Below are 25,786 nucleotides of genomic sequence, written 5' to 3' on the forward strand. Positions count from 1 at the left end.
TCACCAATACCAATCATATTTCATCTCATTATTTTGGTTATAAACTGATTATACATAAATGTATGCTTATAATTTTTTTTTTCTGTATCCAAGGTACATCATTTTGCCCCAATATGCTTTCTTCATATAGACACTGGTTGGTTATGTCAAATAGGCACTTTTTTATGACAGGCCTCTAGCACTTTGGTTGGAGTTACTGGACAGTCCAGTTGGATGAAGTCAGTCAGACCCATGTCTTTTCTTGCTGCTAGTATGGCTGACCTGATTGCTTTATGTACAGTTACAGCTAGCAGCAGAGGAGGTTCTCCAATTCCCTGTGAAATCCATCAAATGATATAACTCGGGCTATAAATCACAGTGTTGTATCATGACAACAAAAACCTGTTCAACATTGCAAATTATTTGTGTTTTTCAAAAAGATTTAATTGTTGTTTTTTATCATTAATTTTTGTTAGCTTAATGGATGGAACACTTCAAAAATTGAAGTGATAAGTGGTTAATTAAATTTTTACTACATTTGTAAATGAATGTACTTTACAAAAGTAATTAACTCAAAAGTAACTCCTTTTCACTACAGTAATCATTACCGTGAAATTTACGATAGCAACTGATGTTAGCAATAAAACAAATTTTACAATCATCAATTAAAATTTGTAAACTTGTAACATTATCTGTGGTTGTTATGCGATGGAAAACTGGTGTTTTTGAAATCATCAAGGGAGTTGAAATACTAGGGTATCAACACAAAATATTTCAAAGGCTTATATCCATATGCTACTTACATAATTATTTGTTCATCACAATAATATTCTATATAGTACATAAAATAAGCTACCAAAGGTCATTACCTTTGAGGAGTAGACCATCGTCTTTTTTGGACAGTTGCTGAGAAGAGTCACGTTAAAGTCACGTGGTAGAGATCGAACATCAGGGATTCTGTAGCTGGTAGGACTTTCTCCATTTTCCTTCACTTTCCATTCCTCAAAGGCTACCATTCCATATCCCTGAAACAAACATTTTACAATGCCAACTTTACTAACTTACCATACCATATCCCTGAAACGAACATTTTATAATGCCAACTTTACTAACTTACCATTCCATATCCCTGAAACGAACATTTTACAATCCCAACTTAAGGGAACTTTACTAACCTACTAACAATTTAAACTTACTAATCGACCTCACAATAAAAACCCATAAACCAATGTAGCTGCAAACCAGTAGCTCCACAATGAAAGGCATCAATTGTGCACAGAAAAATGTTGTGCAGTAAATCTCGGTTTTTAAAAGGGTTGATTTTATTTTAAGCTGGTTTGTTTTGTATTTCAGTATATTTTTGAAAATTAAATGTACATTTTGCATTAACATTTCTTTTTAACCCTTTCCACTGCCCATACCCATTGGCCACATTGCTCACCTGAATCATCTTGGCTCTAACTTTGTTCAGCTGTTCTGATTTTGAAAATATTTTTATTATCAATCTTTATTCCCATGAAAAATTTTGACCCCATATTGTGACTCCTACCTATCGAGCCCCAAAGGATCACAACATAACTGAAAATGAATTCACGTAACACAAAGATGCATCAACACCAATGTAACTAACATGATCTTTCTCTTCTGAATAAGACCAAGGTCACAAGGTCATAGAACATGGCATGATAGGAAAGATCTGCCATAAGAAATCTATATACACAACATAAAAGCTTTATTTGATATTGAATAGGTCAGACTTTTATTAGAACTATGTCAAACTTCCAGGTCAAGGTCACAAGGTCAAACACCAAAGAATAACAAGGTCATGTCATATACAAAATATGAAAACTCTACCTTAAATAGATCAGGATATATCATATAATATGTCAGGTCAGGTTTTTCAACAAAAAAAAGTTCAAGAACACATTGCTTTTCCCCAACTTTTAAGCTTCTTACACAGTACCAGTTTTTCCCAATGACCGTTTTTGATCCAAATTTAAGTTTCTAAATCTTCTTGATATTTTAATTTGTTGATTTCTAATACTTTGAATAGTGCTCTACATAAAAAACCTTTAGCTTAATCAATCTTAATTACAGTGTTTTATTTTGATAATTTTACAGATACAAGACCTTGTGTCATACTGTCATTTAATTTCAAATTGTTGCATTTCTCTTCTTACCTTATAAAGCGCCTTTGAGTAATTTGTTTTATATAAGGTGCAACGTCTCAGTATGAGTGAAAAAGTCCTGAGAGGGACGTTAAACAATATATAATCAATATACAATTTATAAGGCGCTTCTCCATGTGTTGATTTGCTTATTTTTAGTACATAGAAAAACCCACTCAACCAAGACATATCAACCCAAATGGAGAATGAAAAATTAAAAACTTGATGAAAAACAGATTCCTTTTAACCTGTAGAAAACCCCCTTCAATCTGGCCGACATCTATTCCTGGATTTAAGCTTCTTCCAACATCCATTACAATATCTGTGCTTAACACCTGAAATAAAAATTTGAACAGGTAATAAAGAAAACAATCCGGATAATTATATGTATCCATCTTATGTACATGTATGATAAAATCTGTCATCATTGTGTTTTCTACAAGTAAAAAGAATTCTACGTGTTTTACAAAAGAACGTACGACCAACTTTACATACTGGGATTTTCCAGTTTATTGTAAGATCATTCACTCCAAATACAAATCTTTTTTTTTTCAAATGTTGAAAATTAAGCCTCAGAACAGTTCTAATTCATTCATTTAAAGTAATAACTGTGTAATACAATTTAAGACTTGCGACTTTGTCGTAAGTTGTTTTGTAAAACAAGCCCCTCATTATAGGTCAAAGTTTTCTAAATCAGAAAAATTTGTTTTAAGAACTACAGTGTATAACCTGTCTTGAAATACAAAATAAAATAATTGTGATTTGAGTCACAGGAGAAGTGCATATATGCTACCATAGGGTTATACCTGGATGAGAGGTCTCAAATTTGAATTAATCAATATATGTGGTAAGACACAAAAATGAATTTCAAAGAAATATAAGTAAGGTATGCTATTTGACCTGATGTTCTCCTGTCAAGCAGTCAACTTCCACCACTGAGCAAGCAGCACCATATGTATAGTAGAATATCCCACCATCTCCAGGTCTGCAGGGGAAAATGTAGGCAATGGATGTATTTAATATATGCCATCATTTTGAACATATATCATTTATTATTATCATTATTATCATACATTTATATAGCACTTTATCTAATCAAGACAATAACCCTAAAGCACTTTACATGTAAAACAATAAAAACAAACTAAAACAAAGAAGAATAAATACACAGAAAAGGACATAAAATAATACACATGTACTAGAACTGAGGTTTTTAAAAAAACAAAACAAGAGGTACTGTGAGCAATGCTCACTAAGAATACCCCCCGCTTACCCCAATCTCCCAAAGGGTGTTGGTAATAGGTATAAACTACCTCTTTTCTGAGTGTAAAAAACAAATGGCATGACAAACCGAACCATACTGCTACTTCGATGTCCAGTGCACGTGACCTTTGACCTTTTGACCCCAAAATCGATAGGGAACATCTTCATCCCATGGGTAGTCCATATGTATGATATGGTGACTATAGGTGGAAAGGATAACGCTTTCGAGCCCGGAAACCATATTGCTACATAGATGTCCAGTGTGCTTGACCTTTGACCTTTTGACCCCAAAATCGATAGGGAACATCTTCATCCCATGGGTAGTCCATATGTATGATATGGTGACTGTAGGTGGAAAGGATAACGCTTTAGAGCCCGGAAACCATATTACTACTTCGATGTCCAGTGCGCTTGACCTTTGACCTTTTGACCCCAAAATTGATAGGGAACATCTTCATCCCATGGGTAGTCCATATGTATGATATGGTGACTGTAGGTGGAAAGGATAATGCTTTAGAGCCCGGAAACCATATTGCTACTTCGATGTCCAGTGCGCTTGACCTTTGACCTTTTGACCCCAAAATCGATAGGGAACATCTTCATCCTATGGGTAGTCCATATGTATGATATGGTGACGGTAGGTGGAAAGGATAATGCTTTAGAGCCCGGAAACCATATTGCTACTTCGATGTCCAGTGCGCTTGATCTTTGACCTTTTGACCCCAAAATTGATAGGGAACATCTTCATCCCATGGGTAGTCCATATATATGATATGGTGACGGTAGGTGGAAAGGATAACGCTTTAGAGCCCGGAAACCATTGCGTCTACAGACGGACGGACGGACAAACAACCCGATTCCAGTATACCCCCCCCCCCCCACCCCAACTTGTTGCGGGGGGTATAATAACTGTATACATAAATACTGAATTTTACAGATTACATGATGCTCTTTTAAAACAAAAGGCCCAAGGGCCACAACACTCACCTGAGTCAACCTGGTCCAGTTAAGATTTTAAAAAGATTGTTTCTCTCTTGATTCCCAATAAAACATTTTGAACCCACATTATGACCCCCACCTAAGTCATATGGTGACTTAACCCCACATTATGACCCCCACCTAAGTCATATGGTGACTTAACCCCACATTGTGACCTGCACCTAAGCCATATGGTGACTTAACCCCACATTATGACCCCCACCTAAGTCATATGGTGACTTAACCCCACATTATGACCCCCACCTAAGCCATATGGTGACTTAACCCCACATTATGAACCCCACCTAAGTCATAAAGTGACTTAACCCCACATTATGACCCCCACCTAAGCCATATGGTGACTTAACCCCTCATTATGACCCCCACCTAAGTCATATGGTGACTTAACCTCACATTATGACCCCACCTAAGCCATATGGTGACTTAACCCCACATTATGACCCACACCTAAGTCATATGGTGACTTAACCCCACATTATGACCCCCAGCTAAGCCATATGGTGACTTACATGTAACCCCACATTATGACTCCCACCTAAGTCATAAAGTGACTTAACCCCACATTATGACCCCCACCTAAGCCATATGGTGACTTAACCCACATTATGACCCCCAACTAAGCCATATGGTGACTTAACCCACATTATGACCCCCACCTAAGCCATATGGTGACTTAACCCACATTATGACCCCCACCTAAGCCATATCGTGACTTAACCCAACTTAAATCTACACAACATATTTCCCTATATTCATGTAAATTTTATCCCCAATTGTAGCCTCACCTTAACTCCTTTGTCCAAAAAAAAAATAATTTCAAACTTTTTCAAAATAAAATCTTGTGTTAAACTTCATGCAAAGATGCTTTATGATAAGACTAGTGTGGTTGAAATCGGCCTTGCGGTTCTGGAGAAGATGTAAACTAGAGATTGTTTTTATGAAAAAACAAATGTTTCCTCAACTCCCCAATTTGGAAGTGTTCCAAATGAAACCTCCTACCCTTAAAGGTCATAGGAGACAATTTTCAAAAAAAAATTGTTTTGCACGAAAATGCGTTCTTCTTTAACTACTTAACATATGTAAAGAAGTAATTCAGAAAAAATCGTAAGGTAACAGGCGCTACAGACCGTCAAATGTTGCTGTGGTGTGAAGTATCAAAATAGTAAGATGACTTATCTCCCTTGCTTGATGATGTCAAAAGAGACCAGCCTGACGCAAATGTGTACATGTATTTGTTTATACTAACAACTGCGGGTTTTAGTCGTCAAAATGTTCGATGTGCTTACATTCAACTGTAATGTAGCAAGTCAGGTATTTCTATATACTTTTGTTTAAATGATCTAACGTTCAGAAAGACTTGGGTGTGAAATCTACACCGAGAACACAGAACTCAAAGTTGTTTGACAATCATTTTACGCTATTACAGGGGTTGATGAGGATCAGTTTCACTCTGCTTTGGCAAAAACTAATGGGTTTATGAAATTAAATCTTCGACCAGATGCAGTTCTAACTATTTTCGACTAGGCTACAAACCAACGGCAAGCATGGCGAAGACGAGAAAATCCTGCAAAACGTTTCATATACTATATTATATAATGACTGTACATGTAGTACAGATATTCATAATTTAGTATAAACATGATCTGATTTGTTTAGAAATGAAAACTATGAAATAGTTATATGAAGCTCTTCTGATCAGAATTTTTCTCTCTGAATACATAAGTAAATAAATTGAAGATGAATAGGTCTAACTTTATATGTTGAAAGTTGCATTATCAGACCCCCCCCCCCCCCTTTTCTGTGAAAAAGAATGTTCAAAGCAAATCGTGGAGCGATATTGAAAGTTTTTCCATCAGGTGAAATAAACCAGTTTTTACGGTCATACAAGAGTTGGGGTATGATTTTTTTTTCCTTAAATGAAGCACTAATTTGCATGTTGGTTTCCTTATTAGGGTCAAAATTTTACACAAAAAATAATGTTAAAGGCTGAGGATTTTGAACAACTGGTTGGTTGAATGAATCAACATGTAAGAATTAAAGCTCAATAAATTGATTTTGTATAAATGAGAACGTTAGCCATTGATAAATTAGGCAGATTATTCTTTTTTCTACGTTTTCTTGTATCCATTTGACTGCCTTCGTCGGATACCCAGTATCCGCCGATGTATGACAGCCAAACATACAGTTTCCGACGGGAGTTCCTGCGTACTGTGCAGATTTTCTGGCTATGTACAGCTTATGAACCGATCATCGTCCCACACCCCACGATGACTCAACATATTCCAAAACTGTTTAGAAAGTTTTATTCTGTTTGAATTAGTTTTTCTGGACTGCACACCAGAATTCTTTGGCTACCTAAAGTTGTCTGTATGACTCGTCCATAACGCATGGCCTACAAAAACAGTCAGAACATTTGGATTTATCGACAGTTCCTTCTATAACTGGTCCAAACGAAGAATTCGTTCTTCCTCTGGCTTCCAGTTCCAACCATTATATGCAAGAAAGAGTCCTTATAGCGGCTAATTTGATGGTAAATTATTTTTCATATAGGCCCTAATTTCGCAAATTTTATTGTAATAGAATGTTAAATCCATTTATATTTATTAGATTCACCTGTTAAACTAAAATAGCTGCACACGATACTTGTAAAAATCCTATGAAAATAAATTTTAAAAAACGGCGCTCGCGATGTGTGTAAAGTAAATTTCGATCTGGCTATAAAATATATCCAAGTCAGGGTGGGACTTGGGTACATAAAACCAAAGGGAGATGAGGGGGTGCCCACCTTTTTTTTCAGTTAACCTTCAATTTGACCACCACCACCACCCACCTTGAGGGAAAAATGATGCTGTGTCACTGTGTCTGCATGGGGTTAGAAAGCGTAAGTAATAACTATCTATATTTCTCTTATTGTCATTAGAGAATATAGTCTGAAATTATCATACATTTATCATTAACCAGTTTCTACCGATTCGGAATAAATAGGATCTTGATCGATCTTCTTGTTCGTCCTTCAATGAAAAATCGTAGATGTGGCTGGCATTTGCATTAATTATGAGTTCAAAGTGATATCCTCGTATAACAAACTATGGATCCCCATTCAAAAACTCCTCCAGTTGCGACTAAATCGTCTATGAGTGTGCTTTTGTTTTGATTCGCAAATGTGAGTGTGGTCTCTTATGACGTCACAAATTCAGGAAATCAGGAACGATAATCGTGTAACGATTTTCTATTCCGACTACCTTTGCACTTCCAATTTCTTCGAGTTAATATCGTTATTAATCTTAAAAAAGTATTTTTATGAGGATTCTATGAAACAAAGTTGATAATTATGGAGAGAAAACGTATTGTTAAAAACCGTCTCCTATGACCTTTAATGCACTGCATGGTATGGAGGAGAAAGCATGAGCAGGAACATAGACATTATGAAAGCCACATAGAAGTGTTCACAAACTATTTTACATCCTCTATCCCTCAGATCCACTATAAATGTAAGGATAACAACTGGATTCTCCTGTCCCTACAATATGCACATCTGAAAATGGCATTGAAGTATTGTACAAATTTCATGTCTATCCGATAAGCCATATAGGAGAAGTGTTCACAAGCTATTTTACATCTTCCACCCCTTTTAGATCCACTATAAATTTTTAGGAAAATAATTGGATCCTCCCGTCTCACCAATATAATGCACATCTACAAATGGCAATGAAGCATTGTACAAAGTTTCAAGTCTATCCAATAAGCCATATGGGAGAAGTGTTCAAAAGATTTTGTGACAGACAGAAAGTACAAAAACAATATAGATTATTTGATGTTATATACAAATAATCCTAGTTAATTGACAAGATATTTGTATATCAGTTTTGAATCCAAGTTTGGGAAACATTTGTGGTACACCTTGTCTAATCTCTTTAACCGGAAGTCTCTACTGTAACACTACAAGTTAATAACCCATTACTACTTCCTCTAACATTTACCCGCCACTATCAAATGTGGCACCAGCTATCAATTGTTGAAAATCCCACCCTCCCAAAACCATTTCATTTTAGCTATTTTGCATAAATTTTTTAAGTGTATTTTCCATGAAACAGTTTCTGCGTCCAGTTTTCTTATTACAGATACTCCTCAACCATCGAGGCAAGAGGTGACCAATTGCCACTAGTCCTAGCACAAGAAATCCTGCCAGGCAGTCCAGCAGCATAATGGGATTTTCGGTGTAGCTATTGAAACTGGACAATTTTTTATGCCTTCTGATTTGTGATTCTTTGTCAGCCTGTTTTTCACCTCCTTTTCGTCGCATTGTGTGGCGGGTCTGGGGGGAGGGGGGATTTTAGGGGCATTTTGGGACAATTCTGGCCTCTGTTTCCCCCTATCTGTCAATCAAGACGGAGGGCATGTGTGGTGTATTGGGTGAAGAATAAACCCTCAGGTGTTTATTGGGGAAGAATAAACTCTCGGGTGTTAATATGTTTATTGGGGAAAGAATAAACCCTCAGGTGTTAATATGTTTATTGGGGAAAGAATACCCCTAATGTAAATTGGGGTCCACGTGTGTCTGCCAGACCGGGGCCACCTCCACCTCTTTTAACAGGAGGGGATCCGGCTTTCCTTGGAGTACTCAGTGTCAGCAGTACTATCAACCAGGAAGCAATTCTTTGGGAAACAGGGTAAACAGATATGTCAACCAATGCAACCCCTGTCCACATGTTGTTTCTATACATGGGACTCCATTGGCACTTGTTCCCAACACAAGGCCCCCATTTTGCCCGTTATGCACCTTGTGTGTTGGATGCTTGGTTGTTCCCCCCAGACCTGGGTATTTAGTAAGTAATGCGGCCATTTACCTTCACTTTCCTGTTGTGTGCACAGCTTGTGTTCAGCTGGTAATGACATTCAATGTTATCAATAAATGGGTAAATCAAGTTGGTGTTATGGGATTTGTTTCCACGGTAATGGTTTGAACCCAATATAGTTGGAGGGAAGTTTGTGTATATTCCCCATTGTTTTTGCTATCAGTTGGCTAAACCACTTCAGCCAGGAGTTTAGACGTCCCTAGGTGGGCATATCTACTGTTCAATTAATATGTCTCCCTCTGAAAGAGGGGAGACATCAAAATGCGGTAAGTTAACAAACAGACTGATGGACAGACCGGCAACAGACAATAGATGATAAAAAAATCTCACTTGCTCAGGTGAGCTGAAAGGGAGGATACAGTTTTAAAATCTTAAGTGATTTAAATGGAAATGGAAATAACAAGAGTACAACCAATGGTATATAATACACCCATGAAAAGCTAATATAGGGTGCTTTACTTACATCATGATTTGTAGAACTTGGCTTCAAGTAGTATCAGCGATCATCAGGGTGTGAAATACTTTCTTTGCATTGTAAAAACAAGACCAATCATGTACTCTCTATGTAATATTTTCACTTGGCATAAGATTTATGTGTATCAAGTTTGATGGTCCTTGCCCCAACATATTGGTCTGCATCCTGCTACTACGACCTTGACCTTATGAAACAATAGGCATCCTCCACTTGGCATAAAGTTATGTGTACAAAGTTTTACAGTCCTAGCCCCAACAGTTCAGTTTGTATACTGCCTACAAGGTTTTCCTACCAAGTAATACTACGACCTTTGACTTCTAACCTTGAGGCATCTTCCTCTCATTATGGTGATTAAATATTCTAAGTTGTAACATCCTGGAGATTATGGTTCGGTTTGAATCCTGCCAACAAGGGTTTCCTTCTACTAAGTGATACTACGACCTTGACCTTTGATCTTGAAAAACAATAGGCATCTTCCTCTCATCATGATGATCAAAAGTACAAGTTGTAAATTCCTGGAGCTTACTGTTTGGTCTGTATCTTGCCCACAAGGTCCGGACAGACAGACAGACAGACTGATGACGCTATACCATAATGTGTCCCGTCTTTAAAAAGCGTATAAAAATGAAATAATGAATTACCTTCCATGAGCCATGACAGACAAGCTTATTCTGTTAAAGTACGCATCTCTGATCTGAAAGTTTTGTTCAAAATTAATTAAATTTTGTTATCCCAACCTGATGCACATTTTGTTTGGTGGTTTGTTTCTTTTACATGCCATCAATTTTTTTAAAACTCATATTGAAACATCATCAGATGAAAGAATCATGATTCTCACATCCAAATGCTGAGCACTTAGCAAAGGAGCAATCACCATGTTTGACGTGGCCATGACAAGCAGGGCTTGAACTCACGACCTCTTGGTTACAAAGCGAACTCTCTACCAATGAGCTACCACAACCAGTCATTTTCATTACATACTCATCCAAATATCAACATGTACATTCAATGTGAACTAAGGAGAAGAAGAAAGAATGAAGGTCAAACTACTGTTATATTGCATAAAAAAAAAAAAGAGTCCGCTAAACTTTTTAATTTGTCCCCTTTCTATCCTTCAATTTCACCAATTTTGAATTAGAGCACTGTTACATCTTTAATAGTAAAAAAAGCTCAGTGTATTACAAATAGATAAGTTTAAAAGTTGTTTTTGAGAGATTCTCAATATCTATATGCAATATCAATTAAATAGAAATGCATACTTCAATGCAAAATCCCGATTTTGCCAGTATGGCTCTGCAAGTCATTGCATCATTTAAATAAGAAGGTGGAGTCATCAAGTGTATGTTCAGTATAAATATATTAGCGTGCAAGACTTAAAAGTAAGCAATGTAAACCCCTTTAACCTTTTCTCAGGCTTATAGGACTGACAAAACCATATATGTACACAATAATATTTTGGCAAGTGTAGGTTTAATGCTTAATTTATGAGTTACAGTTGAAATGATTTATTGAGATGTCAATGATGTAATTCACTTGCATTCTACAAAAAACCTGGGATATAATTCCATGTCTGTTTCAGAGTTAGCAGAGTTTGATAGTTCCAAGTAAAACAAGAGATGTTTGTAAAACACATATGCCCCCCCCCCTCCCCCGGTGCAAAATTGAAAAGGGTTATACACACACATCATTTAAAGTCTATGAGAAATCAACGTAAACAACATGCCCTCCTAGATTAATCAGACATATGCTTAATTACGATGCATGGAATTAAAAACTAAAATTGAAATTTAAAGAAAGAAAAATGTTTAAAGGAAAGGAAGAGTCAACAAAAATATAGAAATTTAAAATTATTGATTTGATTTTTGTGTAAATTATTGGTTTATAATGTTTAGCAGACTCACTCTTTCATACAAATTGAATGTATTTCTTAACATACTATTTCTTCCCATGATGCATTTGGTTTCCTCTCTTTCACTGGCTGCAGTCGGCTTAGTAACTCGGTACATGCATTCTAGAATAATGAGAAAAAAAACGTCAATCCTTATCAGTTCACCAAATTACAAATGTGTAAATCTACCCTCAATGTACACCTATATCCTCATTTTAGATTTGTAGATCTGCACTCACCAACACAGCTGTTCCTATGACATCCGTGGTACTACTTCCCATAGTTATAACAGCATTGGCAATTGTCTGTGTTGAATTCTCACTCGTGTAGATCTTACTCAAAGGAACTCCAAGAGCTCGAGAGGCAATCTAAAGAGAATCAAATTTGTATGATACCCTCTTTTTCTACCAAAAATAAAAAGAACTTATAAATCAGAATTATTCAAAGATCATTGTCATATCGCATAGTTTGGATCATCCCAATGTTTGTATACTCCTCACAAACGTCTATAACCTTTCTGCAGAAAAACCATCACCCGTTAGAAGGTGCTAAACTAATAATAAAACTACATGTAGATGTGTAGGCACGGCACGAAATCCCCTGCCTGCAGTAAATTCAAATGTATGAAATCCATCTAAGTATATAGCATTGAATGTGGTATTTAGATTGTATGTTACACACATGTGAACAATGAAGAATGCAACAACAATCCTTTATATGTTTTAACAGCCACTATACAATAAATACATTAAATTTTCTATGTTAAAGGGGCACAACTCCATCAGCATTAACGGACAGGAACAAAACTCAAACTCAATCTGTAACTCATCAATATACATCTGCATAGAAAACTCAGTTCAATATCTCAAGGTATTCAAATTTTAAAAAAGACCAGAAAACTGGTCGTAACCGTACTTTTTCTACGTTAAAGGGGTACAACTCCATAAAAAAATCAATGAACCGGAACAAAACTCAATCTTGATCTATACCTCATCAATATACACCTGAATACAAAAATCAATATCTCAAGGCGTTTAAAAAAAATTAAGAAAACTGGGAGCTGCGGAAGGACAGGCAAGGGTAAAACTATATGCCCCGACCACTTTGTGGCAGGGACATAAAAATGATGATATTGCTGAAAGAAAATGTGTTTGTGATAGTGCCTGATCTAATTTGTAGGAAATATGTGTATATATTAAATATATACGTTGCTTCATCAGAATCAGGCAAAAATATTATATTGAAAACCAGTGTCACCTGCAAAGCATCACTTTCAACTTTCATGATAGTGATGCTGGGAAGAATTCAAAATGACATTTCCTGAAGGAAAGATGTCATAAACACAAATTTCCTCTTTCAGTGGAAAATATATATGGAGCACTAAATTTACATAAACTCAAGTTTTTTAAGATTTTTCTAATTATTTCAAGATGCCATCAATTCATTTGATAAGTGCAACAATTCAATTAATATCTTTTCAAATAAATATATATTATTACTACAGTAATTTGATCTGAAGAGTCAGATCACGTCAAGTTGATAGGCGTCGATCATCAGATCACACGAGACGCAAAGCCAATTACCTTCTATATCAGAATTTTGATAACCCTCATCTTGAGTTCAGAAAACAAGAGGACCATGGACCACATTGCTCACCTGAGGCCCTGCTATTGTTCAGCTGTTGTGATTTTCAATAGATCTTTCTATCAATCTTTACATCCCATGAAAAATTTTGATCCCATATTGCAGCCCCAACCTAGCCCAAAAGGATCACAGCATAACTGAAAATGAATTCACATAACAGAGATGCCTCAACACCAATATAATTAACATGATCTTGCTGTTCTGGATAAGACCAAGGTCACAAGGTCATAAATCAAGATAAGATATGAAGACCTTGCCATAAGAAATCTATATACAGAATATAAATGCTCTTTCTCAAATAGTTCAAGAGATAATGTATTATATAGGCAAGATTTTTATTAGAAGTAGGTAAACTTCCAGGTCAAGGTTACAAGATCAAACACCAAAGTATAACAAGGTCTTGCCATAAAGAATCTATATACAAAGATAAAAGCTTTACCTTAAATAATTCAGGAGATATTGACTAGATTAGAGATTCAAAAAGTAGGTCCAACTCTAAGGTCAAGGTTACAAGGTCAAGCTTCACAAAATAATAATGCCTTGCCTTAAAGAACCTATGTACAAAATATGAAAGCCCTACCTTAAATAGTTCAGGATATTGAATAGGTCAGAGATTTTTTTTAAAATTGGTCAAACTCCAAGGTTAAAAGATCAAACATCACTGTGTACAAGGTATTGCCATAAAGAATCTACATACAAAATATGATAGTCCCACCTAAAATATTTCAGAATATATTCAAGAGTTTATGTTTTCTTTGATGTAGGTCAAACTCTGACTTCAAGGTCACAGGGTCAAAGATCATGATATGAAATGAAAGGTCTTGTCATAAGAAATATATTTACAAGATATGAAATAGCCACCTTAAATAGTTAAGGACATATTATACATATCAGATTTTTATCAAAATTAGGTAAAACTTCCAGGTCAAGGTAACAAGATCAAACACCATTGCATCACAGGAAAGGTCTTTCCACAAAAAATGTATATACAAAATATGTAAGCCCTAGCTGTTCAAGATAAAAAACACTTTTGCAAGATTTTCCCTACATATCAGCATAAAACACTTTGATTCCCTATTGTGGCCCTGGGGCCCATGATTTGAACAAACTTTAATTTGCACTATATCAGGAAGTTTTCTTGCCTATTGTGGTCCCACCCTTCCCCCGGGGGCCATGATTTGAATAAACTTAAATCTGCTCGGGAAGCTTTTATGTACTTGTCAACTTTTCTGGCTCAGTGGTTCTTGAGAAGATTTTCCCTAAGTAAAACTTTTATCCTCTATTGTGGCCCCACCTAACCTCCAGGGGCCATGACTTGATCAAACTTGAACCTGCACTATATATGTAAGGAAGCTTTCATGTAAATTTGAACTTTTCTGGTCCTGTGGTTCTTGAGAAGAAGATTTTTAAATGACCCCACCCAAGTGTTGCATATTTGTGATTATCTCCCCTTTGAAGGTTACACATGGTCCTTTATTTGAACAGACTTGAATCCCCTTCGCCCCAGGATGATGTGTACCAAGTTTGATTGAAATTGGCTCAGTGGTTCTGGAGAAGAAAAGGAAAATGTGAAAAGTTTACAGACAGACAGACGGACGGGCAATGGGTGATCAGAATAGCTCACTTGACCTTTCAGCTCAGGTGAGTTAAAAAGTTGAATAAAGCATCGAGATGTTTGTTAGGAGTATACACAAATTGTAGAAAAATTGTCTACATGATTGCAAAATAGTAATATCAGTGACTCTCTCAGTTTGACAACTGTAAATATACGTCGCAATAGGCGTCACATCATTTAATTCAATAGGACAAAATATATTTTCCTGGTATGTTTACTTAATTAGAACAGGTTCACGTAGACAGACAAGCATGCTCCCATACTCTGGTTACAGCAGCTGATCAATTCTAACAAAGTAAGGTTTTCAACAATTCTAACACGTCAGCTTTATGATGGTAATTTTTGGGACCCAGTTTTAGTAAAAGTTACATATTTTCTTTAATAGATGCAATTCATTTATCCAAACATTTCAATTATCCAGATATTTTTGCTTCTGAACTAAAATGGTTTCTCAACTGTAGAAATATTATTTTTTATCCCTTGCTGAAGGAGTGAATACCTGCAAAAGTTTCATGTTCAGACCTTGTCCTATTTCACAGCCTCCATGTGACAGACTAACGGAACCATCCAGGTACACGTGCACTAAAGCATTACCCTGTAAATGAGATTGAACATATGTTGAGACACATTATTCTGATCCCTATTGGTCCATCATATATTTCATATAATGCTACAGCAGATATATTATACCATTGAAAACATCTTGATCTTTGCAAAAATACTAAATAAATAAATGTAAAAGTTATCACTATCGACATATGTATTCTAAGCTTACTAAGGTAATATTATAAACCTATTTACATAGGTGTCATAAAAATTTCTTAAAACAAACTTAAAGAGGTTTGCACCTGACATTTGGAGCAATGTCAATTTTTTGGGAAATGTATTTTTAATTTCTACGTTGAAGAAGAATTCGGAAACTGAAAAGAAAAACTGGGGTCGCAATGCTTGTTATGAGCTACAGTGTTCTACACTTGACCTTTTTGCACTTAAAATTTATTCAATTAAACTTGACTTGTCTGTTGGTGTCAACAGAATATAAGCAACAGAAATCAATCATTACATGAAATAAATACATAATCACGTCTTCTAACAATACAGATAAAAAAAATTTAAAAATCGCTAAAACGCATCAAAGGTGCGTATGGCCGAGTTGCAGTTTGGAAAATTATGCACACTTGCATTCATGAAGCAAAAACATGCACGTATTTAATATAGTTTATAAGTATGAAGCTTTGAATAGCCGCAGTAGGTATCTAGTGTGATAATGACCTTGACCTTTAGATTTCAAAAGCAACATGAATCTTGAATGTCATCAGGATTTGAAGTCTGATAAACATCCACCAGCAAGTACATGCATATAAGTTAGAGGCAAGCACAAATCTACAGTATATAGTGAAAAATAGACCTTGAACTTTGACCTCAAAATAAATAGGAACCTTCCTCTTTTGGACATGATCAAAATATGGAAGTCTAACAAAGACGCACCAAGTAGTATGAAAGTTAGAGACCGGACAAGCTCAATTCTATGGCATTTAGTGACAAAGTGACCTTTGACCTCAAAATAAATAGGAACCTTCCTCTTTTGGATGTGATCATGTTATCTAAGTTTCACAAAGATGTCCCTAGTAGTATGAAAGTTAAAGACTGGACAAGCTCAAATCTATGGCATTTAGTGACAAAGTGACCTTGACCGTTTGACCTAAAATTAATAGGAACCTTCCTCTTTTGGATGTGATCATGTTAATATGCAAGTCTCACAAAGATGTACCAAAAAGTATGAAAGTTAGAGACCGGACAAGCTAATTGTGGACGCCGCCCGCCCGCCCGACTGGACGTCCATCCTTCGCCAATTTAAAAGCCGAGATTTGCTACACAACTTGGTTAAAAAGTTTAATACAAGTAATGGAAAAAAATAATGACCTTTTTGCAATTGAGATATGAAAAATTCATGATATCAAAGAACATGACCCTTGAACCATGAAAAATGGCCTAGCCTCAGATATTGATTATTTCCGTATATAATATTCTTTGGGATATAGGCTTTCTAGAAATGTTTTTTCTTTTTCCCATATCTTTTATACTTTTCTCTTACTATGACATTTAATATCAGGTAATTGAATTTTCAAAACATTGCCATTTCGGGATACATGTCACAACAATAGCCTCCAATACCATGTACAATGTTCGTGAACCTATAGATTTACTGAATATATCAAGTTATATGCACTAGAATGGCTAAGGTGGCTTATTCAGTTATCATATAAAGATATATTAGGAGTAATGTCAATTTCTAAAATCTCACATAATTTTCAAGGTCTTGTCTTAAAATTTAAAATGGAACTAAAACAAGAGGCCCATGGGCCACATCCCTCACCTGAGTCACCTTCGCTCATATTTAAAGATTTTCCTTATATATTCGCATATAAAACTTTGATCCCTATTGTGGCCCCAACCTACCACCTTGGGCCATGATTTTTACAAACTTGTATCTACATTATGTCAGGAATACTTCATGTAAATGTAAACATTTCTGGCCCAGTGGTTCTCGAGAAGATTAAAAAAAGATTTTCTCTATACATTTGTATATAAAACTGATCCCCTATTGCGGCCCCATCCTACCTCCGGGGGTCATGATTTTAACAAACCTGAATCTGTACTATGTCAGGAAGCTTTCATGTAAATTTGTATTTTCTCAGCCCAGTTGTTCTTGAGAAGAAGATTTCCAAAGGTTTTACCTAAATATTCGCATGTAAAACTATGATACTCTATTGTGGCCCTAACCTACCTCCGGGGGTCATGATTTTAACAAACTTGAATCTGAACTATGTCAGGAAGCTTTCATGTAAATTTGTATTTTCTCAGCCCAGTTGTTCTTGAGAAGAAGATTTCCAAAGGTTTTACCTAAATATTCGCATGTAAAACTTTGATACTCTATTGTGGCCCTAACCTACCCCCGGGGGCCATGATTTTAACAAACTTGAATCTGCACTGTGTCAGGAAGCTTTCATGTAAATCTTTGCTCTTCTGGCCAAGTGGTTCTGAGAAGAAAATTTTAAAAGATTTCCTCTATTTATTCCCATGTAAAACTTTGATCCCTTATTGTAGCCCCAACCTGTACCCAGGGGCCATTATTTGAACAAAGTTGAATCTGCACTGTGCAAGGAAGCTTTCATGTAAATCTCAGCTCTTCTGGCCCAGTGATTCTTGATAAGAAGATTTTCTCTATATATTTGCATGTAAAACTTTGATCCCCATGTGGCCCCAACCTCCCCTCGAGGGCCATGATTTTAACAAACTTGAATCTGCACTATGTCAGGAAGCTTTCATGTAAATTCCAGCTCCTCTGGCTCAGTGGTTCTTGAGAAAAAGATTTTTAAATGACCCCACCCTATTTTTGCATTTTTGTGATTAGGGCTATTCCAGAAATAAATACATGGGGGTCGGGAGGCACCTTTTGTATATACCAAGCACCCATAAAAAAAATTTAAAAATTACCCCATGACCCATCAAATTAATAAACTCATTTTACAATGACCCATCTAATAAAAAAAAAACTAACCAGACCCACCACAAAAATATTTTTAAAAATGAAAACGGTACAAATCTCGCGAGGTTTTCGGGACAAACATTCTAGTCAATGACGTGGTAATGCCTGTGCGACATTGTATTACAATAGTTCTGAAGAAACGATGTCACATCAACAATCAAAGGCATCTATGGCGGGAATGTTGGAAAGATTGGGAGTCCAAACGATGCTATTATCATGAAATGGGTATGGATGTTTTTCCACGAATCGTTCGTCTTCTAATGGAGCCCGCGCCCGGAGGCCTCTATATCACCATCATCACACTGACTGATAAATATAACGCATCGGTACCCTCGTATAAATCAACTAAGGTTTGCCTATTTTTATTAGAATACGGAATACCTATTGGTTTCAAAATATTCCCAAAATTGATGCACTGTAAAATGTAATAATCTACAGAACAGAGTTCGCCGCCATCACGTCCAAAGGGACCCTACTAAACGCGCCTCTAATTTGAAGAGTGCCGTAATGGAAAGTTATGCGCTGCAAAGAGCGACAACTCGAATAGTTCTATGTTACTTCCGATTTCCGATTTCGAAAGCAGCATTTCGAAAGCACGTTTTCAATTTTCCCCTCCAACGTTTTGTAACCAACATGACAAGAGCGACAATAAAAATATTCTGAAAACTCAACACCCACGTGGCACAAAATAAAACAATAGAAACTACCCACTACCCATAATAAATATTTTTTTAACAGCCCAACCACGGACCAATTAAAATATGAAAAAATACGACCACCCACACAAAAAAATATCATTTGCCGCCCGACCCCCCCATTTGATCATTTCTGGAACAGCCCTTATCTCCTCTTTGAAAGGGGTATGATCCTTAATTTGAATAAACTTGAAAGCCTTTCACCCAAGGATGGTTTTGGCCAAGTTTGGTTGGAATTGGCCCAGTGGTATTGGAGAAGAAGTCGAAAATGTGAAAAGTTTACAGACGGACAGACAACGGACAACAGGCAATCAGAAAAGTTCACTTGAGCTTTCAGCTCAGGTGAGGTAAAAAGTGGGGATTGGAGACCAAATTTTCAAATTATTGGTGAAAATATTGAATTTTTATACAAAATTTCTAGTAAATTAATTTAAACTTTTTTTAAAAAATCGGTGTTCTATTTGGAGAAACATAACAACCAAACTAATAAATTACAACATTTGATCTAGTTCCAAGTCTCAACTCCTTGTATCATAAATTATAAAACTGAAATAACCGTATAGGAGTATAAAAATAGAAGATATATTAGATGAACCAGAAACTGTAATATCACACAGATTTAGAAGTTTTTGATTAATCAACCGTTCCGCCACAAAATACAGTCCCTGCAAAACCCTTTAAAAATTTGAATTGACACAAATTTTTTCAACTGGATAGAGTTCAGAAATAGATGTGTAATACATTTGCAACAATAGGATCAGTAATGAACCACTATAAATACTTAGTTGTAGCATATCCTGCACAGTTGTGCTCAATAGATCAGGAGCTAACTTCCTTAAGGACAATATTACACAACTATTACTAAACCCTATCCAATTGAAATCTTTTTTGTGTCAATTCAAATTTTGAAAGGGTTTGGCTGGGACTATATTTTGTGGCAGAATGATTGATTAATCAAAAAGTTCTAAATCCACATGATATTACAGTTTATGTTTCATCCAATATTATATCTTATATTCTTAAACTCCTATATGTGTATTTCAGTTTTATAATTTATAATACTAGTTGGCGACTTGGAATTAGTTTAAATGTTGTAATTTATTAAATTTGGTTGATATATTTTCGAAACAGAACCTCGATTGTTAAAAAAGTTGAAATTATTGATTTACTCAAAATTTTGTATAAACAAGAGGCCCAAGGGCCTAGAATCGCTCTTCTGATAAATTGTACAACCCCACCATTTCTATTCTTAGCCTCTTAGTATTCTAAATCTTTAGTTAAATCCTAAGAATTCAAAAAAGTAGGTCAATGTGACCTACTTTTTGGTTTACACATTTTGAGAACCCAAGAAATGTCAACTGACAAAGTTTGATGATTTTAAGCCAATTAGTATCTGAATATTGAAATATAGGTGTCAAATTCCAATCGTAGGTCATGGTGACCTACTTTTTGGTCAGCGAACTCCGAACATGCAAGACCCATCAACTGACAAAGTTTGATGACTGTAGGTCAAATAGTATCTGAAATATATAAATATAGCCGTCAAATTCCAAAAGTAGGTCAAGGTGACCTACTTTTTGGTCAACACCCTTTGAACATGCAAGACCCATCAACTGACAAAGTTTGATGACTGTAGGTCAAATAGTATTTGAAATATATAAATATAGCCGTCAAATTCCAAAAGTAGGTCTACTTTTTGGTCGACACACTCCATTGACTCAAGATGCATCAACTGTCAAAGTTTGATGATTGTAGGTCAATTAGTGACTGAAATATAAAAATATAACTGTCAAATGCCAAAAGTAGGTCACAGTGACCTACTTTTTGGTCGATACACTCCGAAGACTCAAGATGCATCAACTGACAAAGTTTGATGATTGTAGGTCAAATAGTGTCTGAAATATAGTAATTTAGCTGTCAAATACCAAAAGTATGTCACGGTGACCTACTTTTTGGTCGACACAAACCGAAGACTGAAGACGCATCAACTGACAAAGTTTGATGATCCTAGGTTTTACAGTGCCCAAAATATGCATCTAAAATTGAAAATGTGAAATTTGAATATCTGCAAAATTCAAAAAGTAGGTCACTGTGACCTACTTTTTTATAAATATGTTTCAAGGCCTCAAGATGTATCAACTTACAAGATTTGATGATTCTAAACCTCTCGGTATTTGAAATAACAACTTAAAATATATCTATAAATGATAAGCCATAAAATTCAGAAAGTAGGTCACGGTGACCTATTTTTCAGTTGACGCATTTCAAGGTCCCATGATCCACCAACTGACAAGTTTTGATGATCATAGGCTTCAAAGTGTCCAAGATATGCATCAAAATTAATTTTAAAATAAATACCTGTAAAATTCAAAAAGTAGGTCACCGTGACCTACTTTTGAGACAACTTGACACAAGGTCCTAAGATGCATCAACTGTCATAATTTGATGATCCTAGTCCTTATAATGACTAAAATATCTCAGATTTAAGGAATTTTAAAAAAAATTTAATTTAGGTCAACTTTGAAGTGACCTTGAGACCACGCCCTTTGCCCCAGGGTAATGCCTTGAACAATTTTTAATCTACAACATATCCTCATCCTTATGTGTAAGTTTGGTGATAATCTGCCCTGTGGTTCTTGAGAAGAAGATTTTTTAGCAACCACTACTTTTGTTTGTATTTTCCTGATTATCTCCCCTTGTTAAAGGGTCACATCCCTCTATTTAGTATGTATGAAAGCCCTTGGGCCAATGATACCCTGTAACAAATTTGAAAAAAATTGGCCAAGGGGTTCTTGAGTTATAGCCCTTTTTCTAAAAAGTTTACGCACACCGCACAAATGGCCATAGCATTAGCTCTTTGAGCCTTTGGCTCAGAAGAGCTAAAAATCAGTATTTTCGTCAATGATTTAAAAATTTGATCTTTATAACCTCCACTTTTTTAAAAGTTCCATTTTAAATTTTAAGACAAGACCTTGAAAATTATGTGAAATTAACATTACTCCTAATATATCCTTTTAAATTTGATATCAAGAATTTTTTGCATATCAAGAGCAAAAAGGTAATTATCTATTTCAATTACATGTACTTGTATTAAACTTGTTTTTATCTGTATTGTTAGAAGACATGATTATGTATCTAATTATGTAATGATTCATTTGTGCAGCTGATGTTGTTTTGACACCAACAGACAAATCAAGTTTAATTGAATAAATCTTGAGTTGATCTTAAGTGCAAAAAGGTCATGTATAGAACACTTTACTCAATAATAAGCATTGCAACCCCAGTTTCTTTTTAATTTTCTAATTCTCCTTCAATATATATAATGTATGCATGTGCATCTTGAAATTTTTAGCAGTGCACTGGGGAAACTGTGTATCGCATAAAGCATTGAAATGAGACTCGGTTAAGCATGAAGGATATTCACCTGATTCAGAAGAGGAGCAGGGAAACCTATTTGGAATCTTAAAGGCATCATCGCAAGACCTCTCTTTTTCTGTTTGTATTTCCTGAAAAATGTTGCCAATACAGATATAAAATAATGGCCAATTCTTTGTACTTTTACTGAAATTCAATGACATCACTTACATTAAATTTGCCTTACTCATTAAATGCCATGACATCGGCATCTTTTTGGGAGTAGTTGGCCTGCTTCTGACATTGGGCCCATGATTTTAACATTGTTTCGTCTTCAATGGGAAGTTTGGTAAATGGTACAAAACCTGTCTTGGCAAAATTCATTTCCTGGATCTGATTAATAATTAAGTTAAAACATTACAACACTATTTCTCTTAGACCTTTCTTGGTGGTTTATCTCAGTTCTGTATGAAGAAAATTTTTAAAAAATGCAGGAATGAAACAAAACTGAATATTTACATGTTTGGATGACACATTCAGGGTATGTGCAATGTGATCAATGACCGTTTCCATAGCTACACACCCCTGTGGGATTCCGAATCCTCTAAATGAACCGTTAGAGACTGTATTTGTTCTACAGATTCGACCTTCAATAGTGACATTTGGTATGGCGCAACACCCTTCTATGTAATCCACGGTACAATTCATCACCTTAAATTCAACAGTTACACATACAACATACTATATAATCCACGACACAATTCATCACCTTATATTTAACACTTACACATGTACAACATAGTATGTAATCCAAGGCACAATTCATCACCTTATATTTAACAGTTACACATACAACATACTATGTAATCCAAGGCACAATTCATCACCTTAAATTCAACAGTTACACATACAACATACTATGTAATCCAAGGCACAATTCATCACCTTAAATTTAACAGTTACACATACAACATACTATGTAATCCAAGGCACAATTCATCACCTTAAATTTAACAGTTACACATACAACATAGTATGTAATCCAAGGCACAATTCATCACCTTATATTTAACAGTTACACATACAACATACTATGTAATCCAAGGCACAATTCATCACCTTAAATTCAACAGTTACACATACAACATACTATGTAATCCAAGGCACAATTCATCACCTTAAATTTAACAGTTACACATACAACATACTATGTAATCCACGGCACAATTCATCACCTTAAATTTAACAGTTACACATGCAACATACTATGTAATCCAAGGCACAATTCATCGCCTTATATTTAACAGTTACACATACAACATACTATGTAATCCAAGGCACAATTCATCACCTTATATTTAACAGTTACACATACAACATACTATGTAATCCAAGGCACAATTCATCACCTTATATTTAACAGTTACACATACAACATACTATGTAATCCAAGGCACAATTCATCACCTTATATTTAACAGTTACATATATAACATACTATCTAATCCAAGGCACAATTCATCACCTTATATTTAACAGTTACACATGTACAACATAGTATGTAATCCAAGGCGCAATTCATCACCTTATTTTTAACAGTTACACATACAACATACTATGTAATCCAAGGCACAATTCATCACCTTAAATTTAACAGTTACATATATAACATAGTATGTAATCCAAGGCACAATTCATCACCTTAAATTCAACAGTTATACATACAACATACTATGTAATCCAAGGCACAATTCATCACCTTATATTTAACAGTTACACATACAACATACTATGTAATCCAAGGCACAATTCATCACCTTATATTTAACAGTTACACATACAACATACTATGTAATCCAAGGCACAATTCATCACCTTATATTTAACAGTTACATATATAACATACTATCTAATCCAAGGCACAATTCATCACCTTATATTTAACAGTTACACATGTACAACATAGTATGTAATCCAAGGCGCAATTCATCACCTTATTTTTAACAGTTACACATACAACATACTATGTAATCCAAGGCACAATTCATCACCTTAAATTTAACAGTTACATATATAACATAGTATGTAATCCAAGGCACAATTCATCACCTTAAATTTAACAGTTACATATATAACATAGTATGTAATCCAAGGCACAATTCATCACCTTAAATTCAACAGTTATACATACTATACACGTATACAAGTATCACTAACATCTGGGAAGAAAACCACTCCCTAATGGAGGTCAATGAATTGTGAATGACACCAGGACTCGAAATTAACATATGTCCGTCAGTCCATGACAGCTCGGTTAAAAGTCTGGCAGACTGACTGACATTTGTTTTAGTGAGTCCAATGGGACTGATCAATTTTCTAAAACGTCATTCTGGAAAATATAATTATGAATCTTAAATGCGCATTTGGCATATTCCTTTGTAGATATCAGGCGAACCCGATCTTAATAACATTAATGAATAACATTAATGAATATCCCACCAGTCCGACTGGTGACATAAAAAGTTAGTTTCAAGCCCTGGACATTGGACTTCTTCACTATAGTTTTTTTTAATTATGACATTATTTCAAATAAATACCTCGGGGGACGTGTCCCGAGAACATCCAGCATCAGAGTACACTTTTACATCCAGACATTGTATTCGGCAGTCCTTATTGCATCCAACCTATACAAAACAACAGGTAACAAGAGTGACTTGAAATCTACAAGAGAACTGATTTCGACAACTTTTGTCACGAACTATATGACTTGTTTACAGACCTTATTAACAGATCTTGACAACTAAATTAGTCTTTAACTGTGTGTTTAGATTTCAGACCTTATAATGAAACTGATACGGATGACGCTTTCCTGTGATGGCCAGGTCCTGCTTTCTGGTCAACACACCACGAACTGGACAATTGTTCCTTGGAAGATACACAATTAACTATTTTATACATTGCATTACTTCATGTGGTCATCAAATCATATTTCTATTGATGAAGTGATGACAATTCAATAAAATCATATTCTCTCTATAAGTGAGAGGCTTTGGTAGACTCTGAAGTATTTTGAATAAACAACTAGTCGATAATTAGTACCAGGTGTAGTGAATATACAAACACCTTTATAATCACTGATCTACAAAATAGATAGAGACTTCACTACACCACACAGAAATGAAATACATCCTAGAATTCGCTCCATGTAAATTTCATGCTTTCAGAGTGAAATTGGTTTTCATTCTGTTAAAATCGATAATTTTACTTTCATAATATTTTAAGTTAATGTTATTGTCAATA

General features: G+C 35.3%; 1 protein-coding gene across 1 annotated transcript in view; it reads right to left on the reverse strand.

Moving 5' to 3' along the window:
- Positions 1-25,786, reverse strand: part of LOC125647315 (xanthine dehydrogenase/oxidase-like) — a 43,236-nt gene that overhangs the window by 270 nt on the left and 17,180 nt on the right. The window contains exons 22-34 of the mRNA XM_056141964.1: positions 25,324-25,411; positions 25,084-25,170; positions 23,006-23,197; positions 22,734-22,879; positions 22,557-22,638; positions 15,387-15,482; positions 11,868-11,996; positions 11,677-11,751; positions 10,382-10,434; positions 3,048-3,132; positions 2,396-2,482; positions 849-1,004; positions 1-314 (exon numbers count right to left, since the gene is read on the reverse strand). The exon at positions 1-314 is cut by the window's left edge and continues 270 nt beyond it. Of these exons, the coding sequence (XP_055997939.1) occupies positions 147-314; positions 849-1,004; positions 2,396-2,482; positions 3,048-3,132; positions 10,382-10,434; positions 11,677-11,751; positions 11,868-11,996; positions 15,387-15,482; positions 22,557-22,638; positions 22,734-22,879; positions 23,006-23,197; positions 25,084-25,170; positions 25,324-25,411 (1,444 nt within the window). The 3' untranslated portion in view covers positions 1-146. The remainder of the gene's footprint in view (positions 315-848; positions 1,005-2,395; positions 2,483-3,047; positions 3,133-10,381; positions 10,435-11,676; positions 11,752-11,867; positions 11,997-15,386; positions 15,483-22,556; positions 22,639-22,733; positions 22,880-23,005; positions 23,198-25,083; positions 25,171-25,323; positions 25,412-25,786) is intronic.

This window comes from Ostrea edulis, chromosome 6, assembly GCF_947568905.1.
Source record: "Ostrea edulis chromosome 6, xbOstEdul1.1, whole genome shotgun sequence".
Taxonomy (NCBI): Eukaryota; Metazoa; Mollusca; class Bivalvia; order Ostreida; family Ostreidae; genus Ostrea; species Ostrea edulis.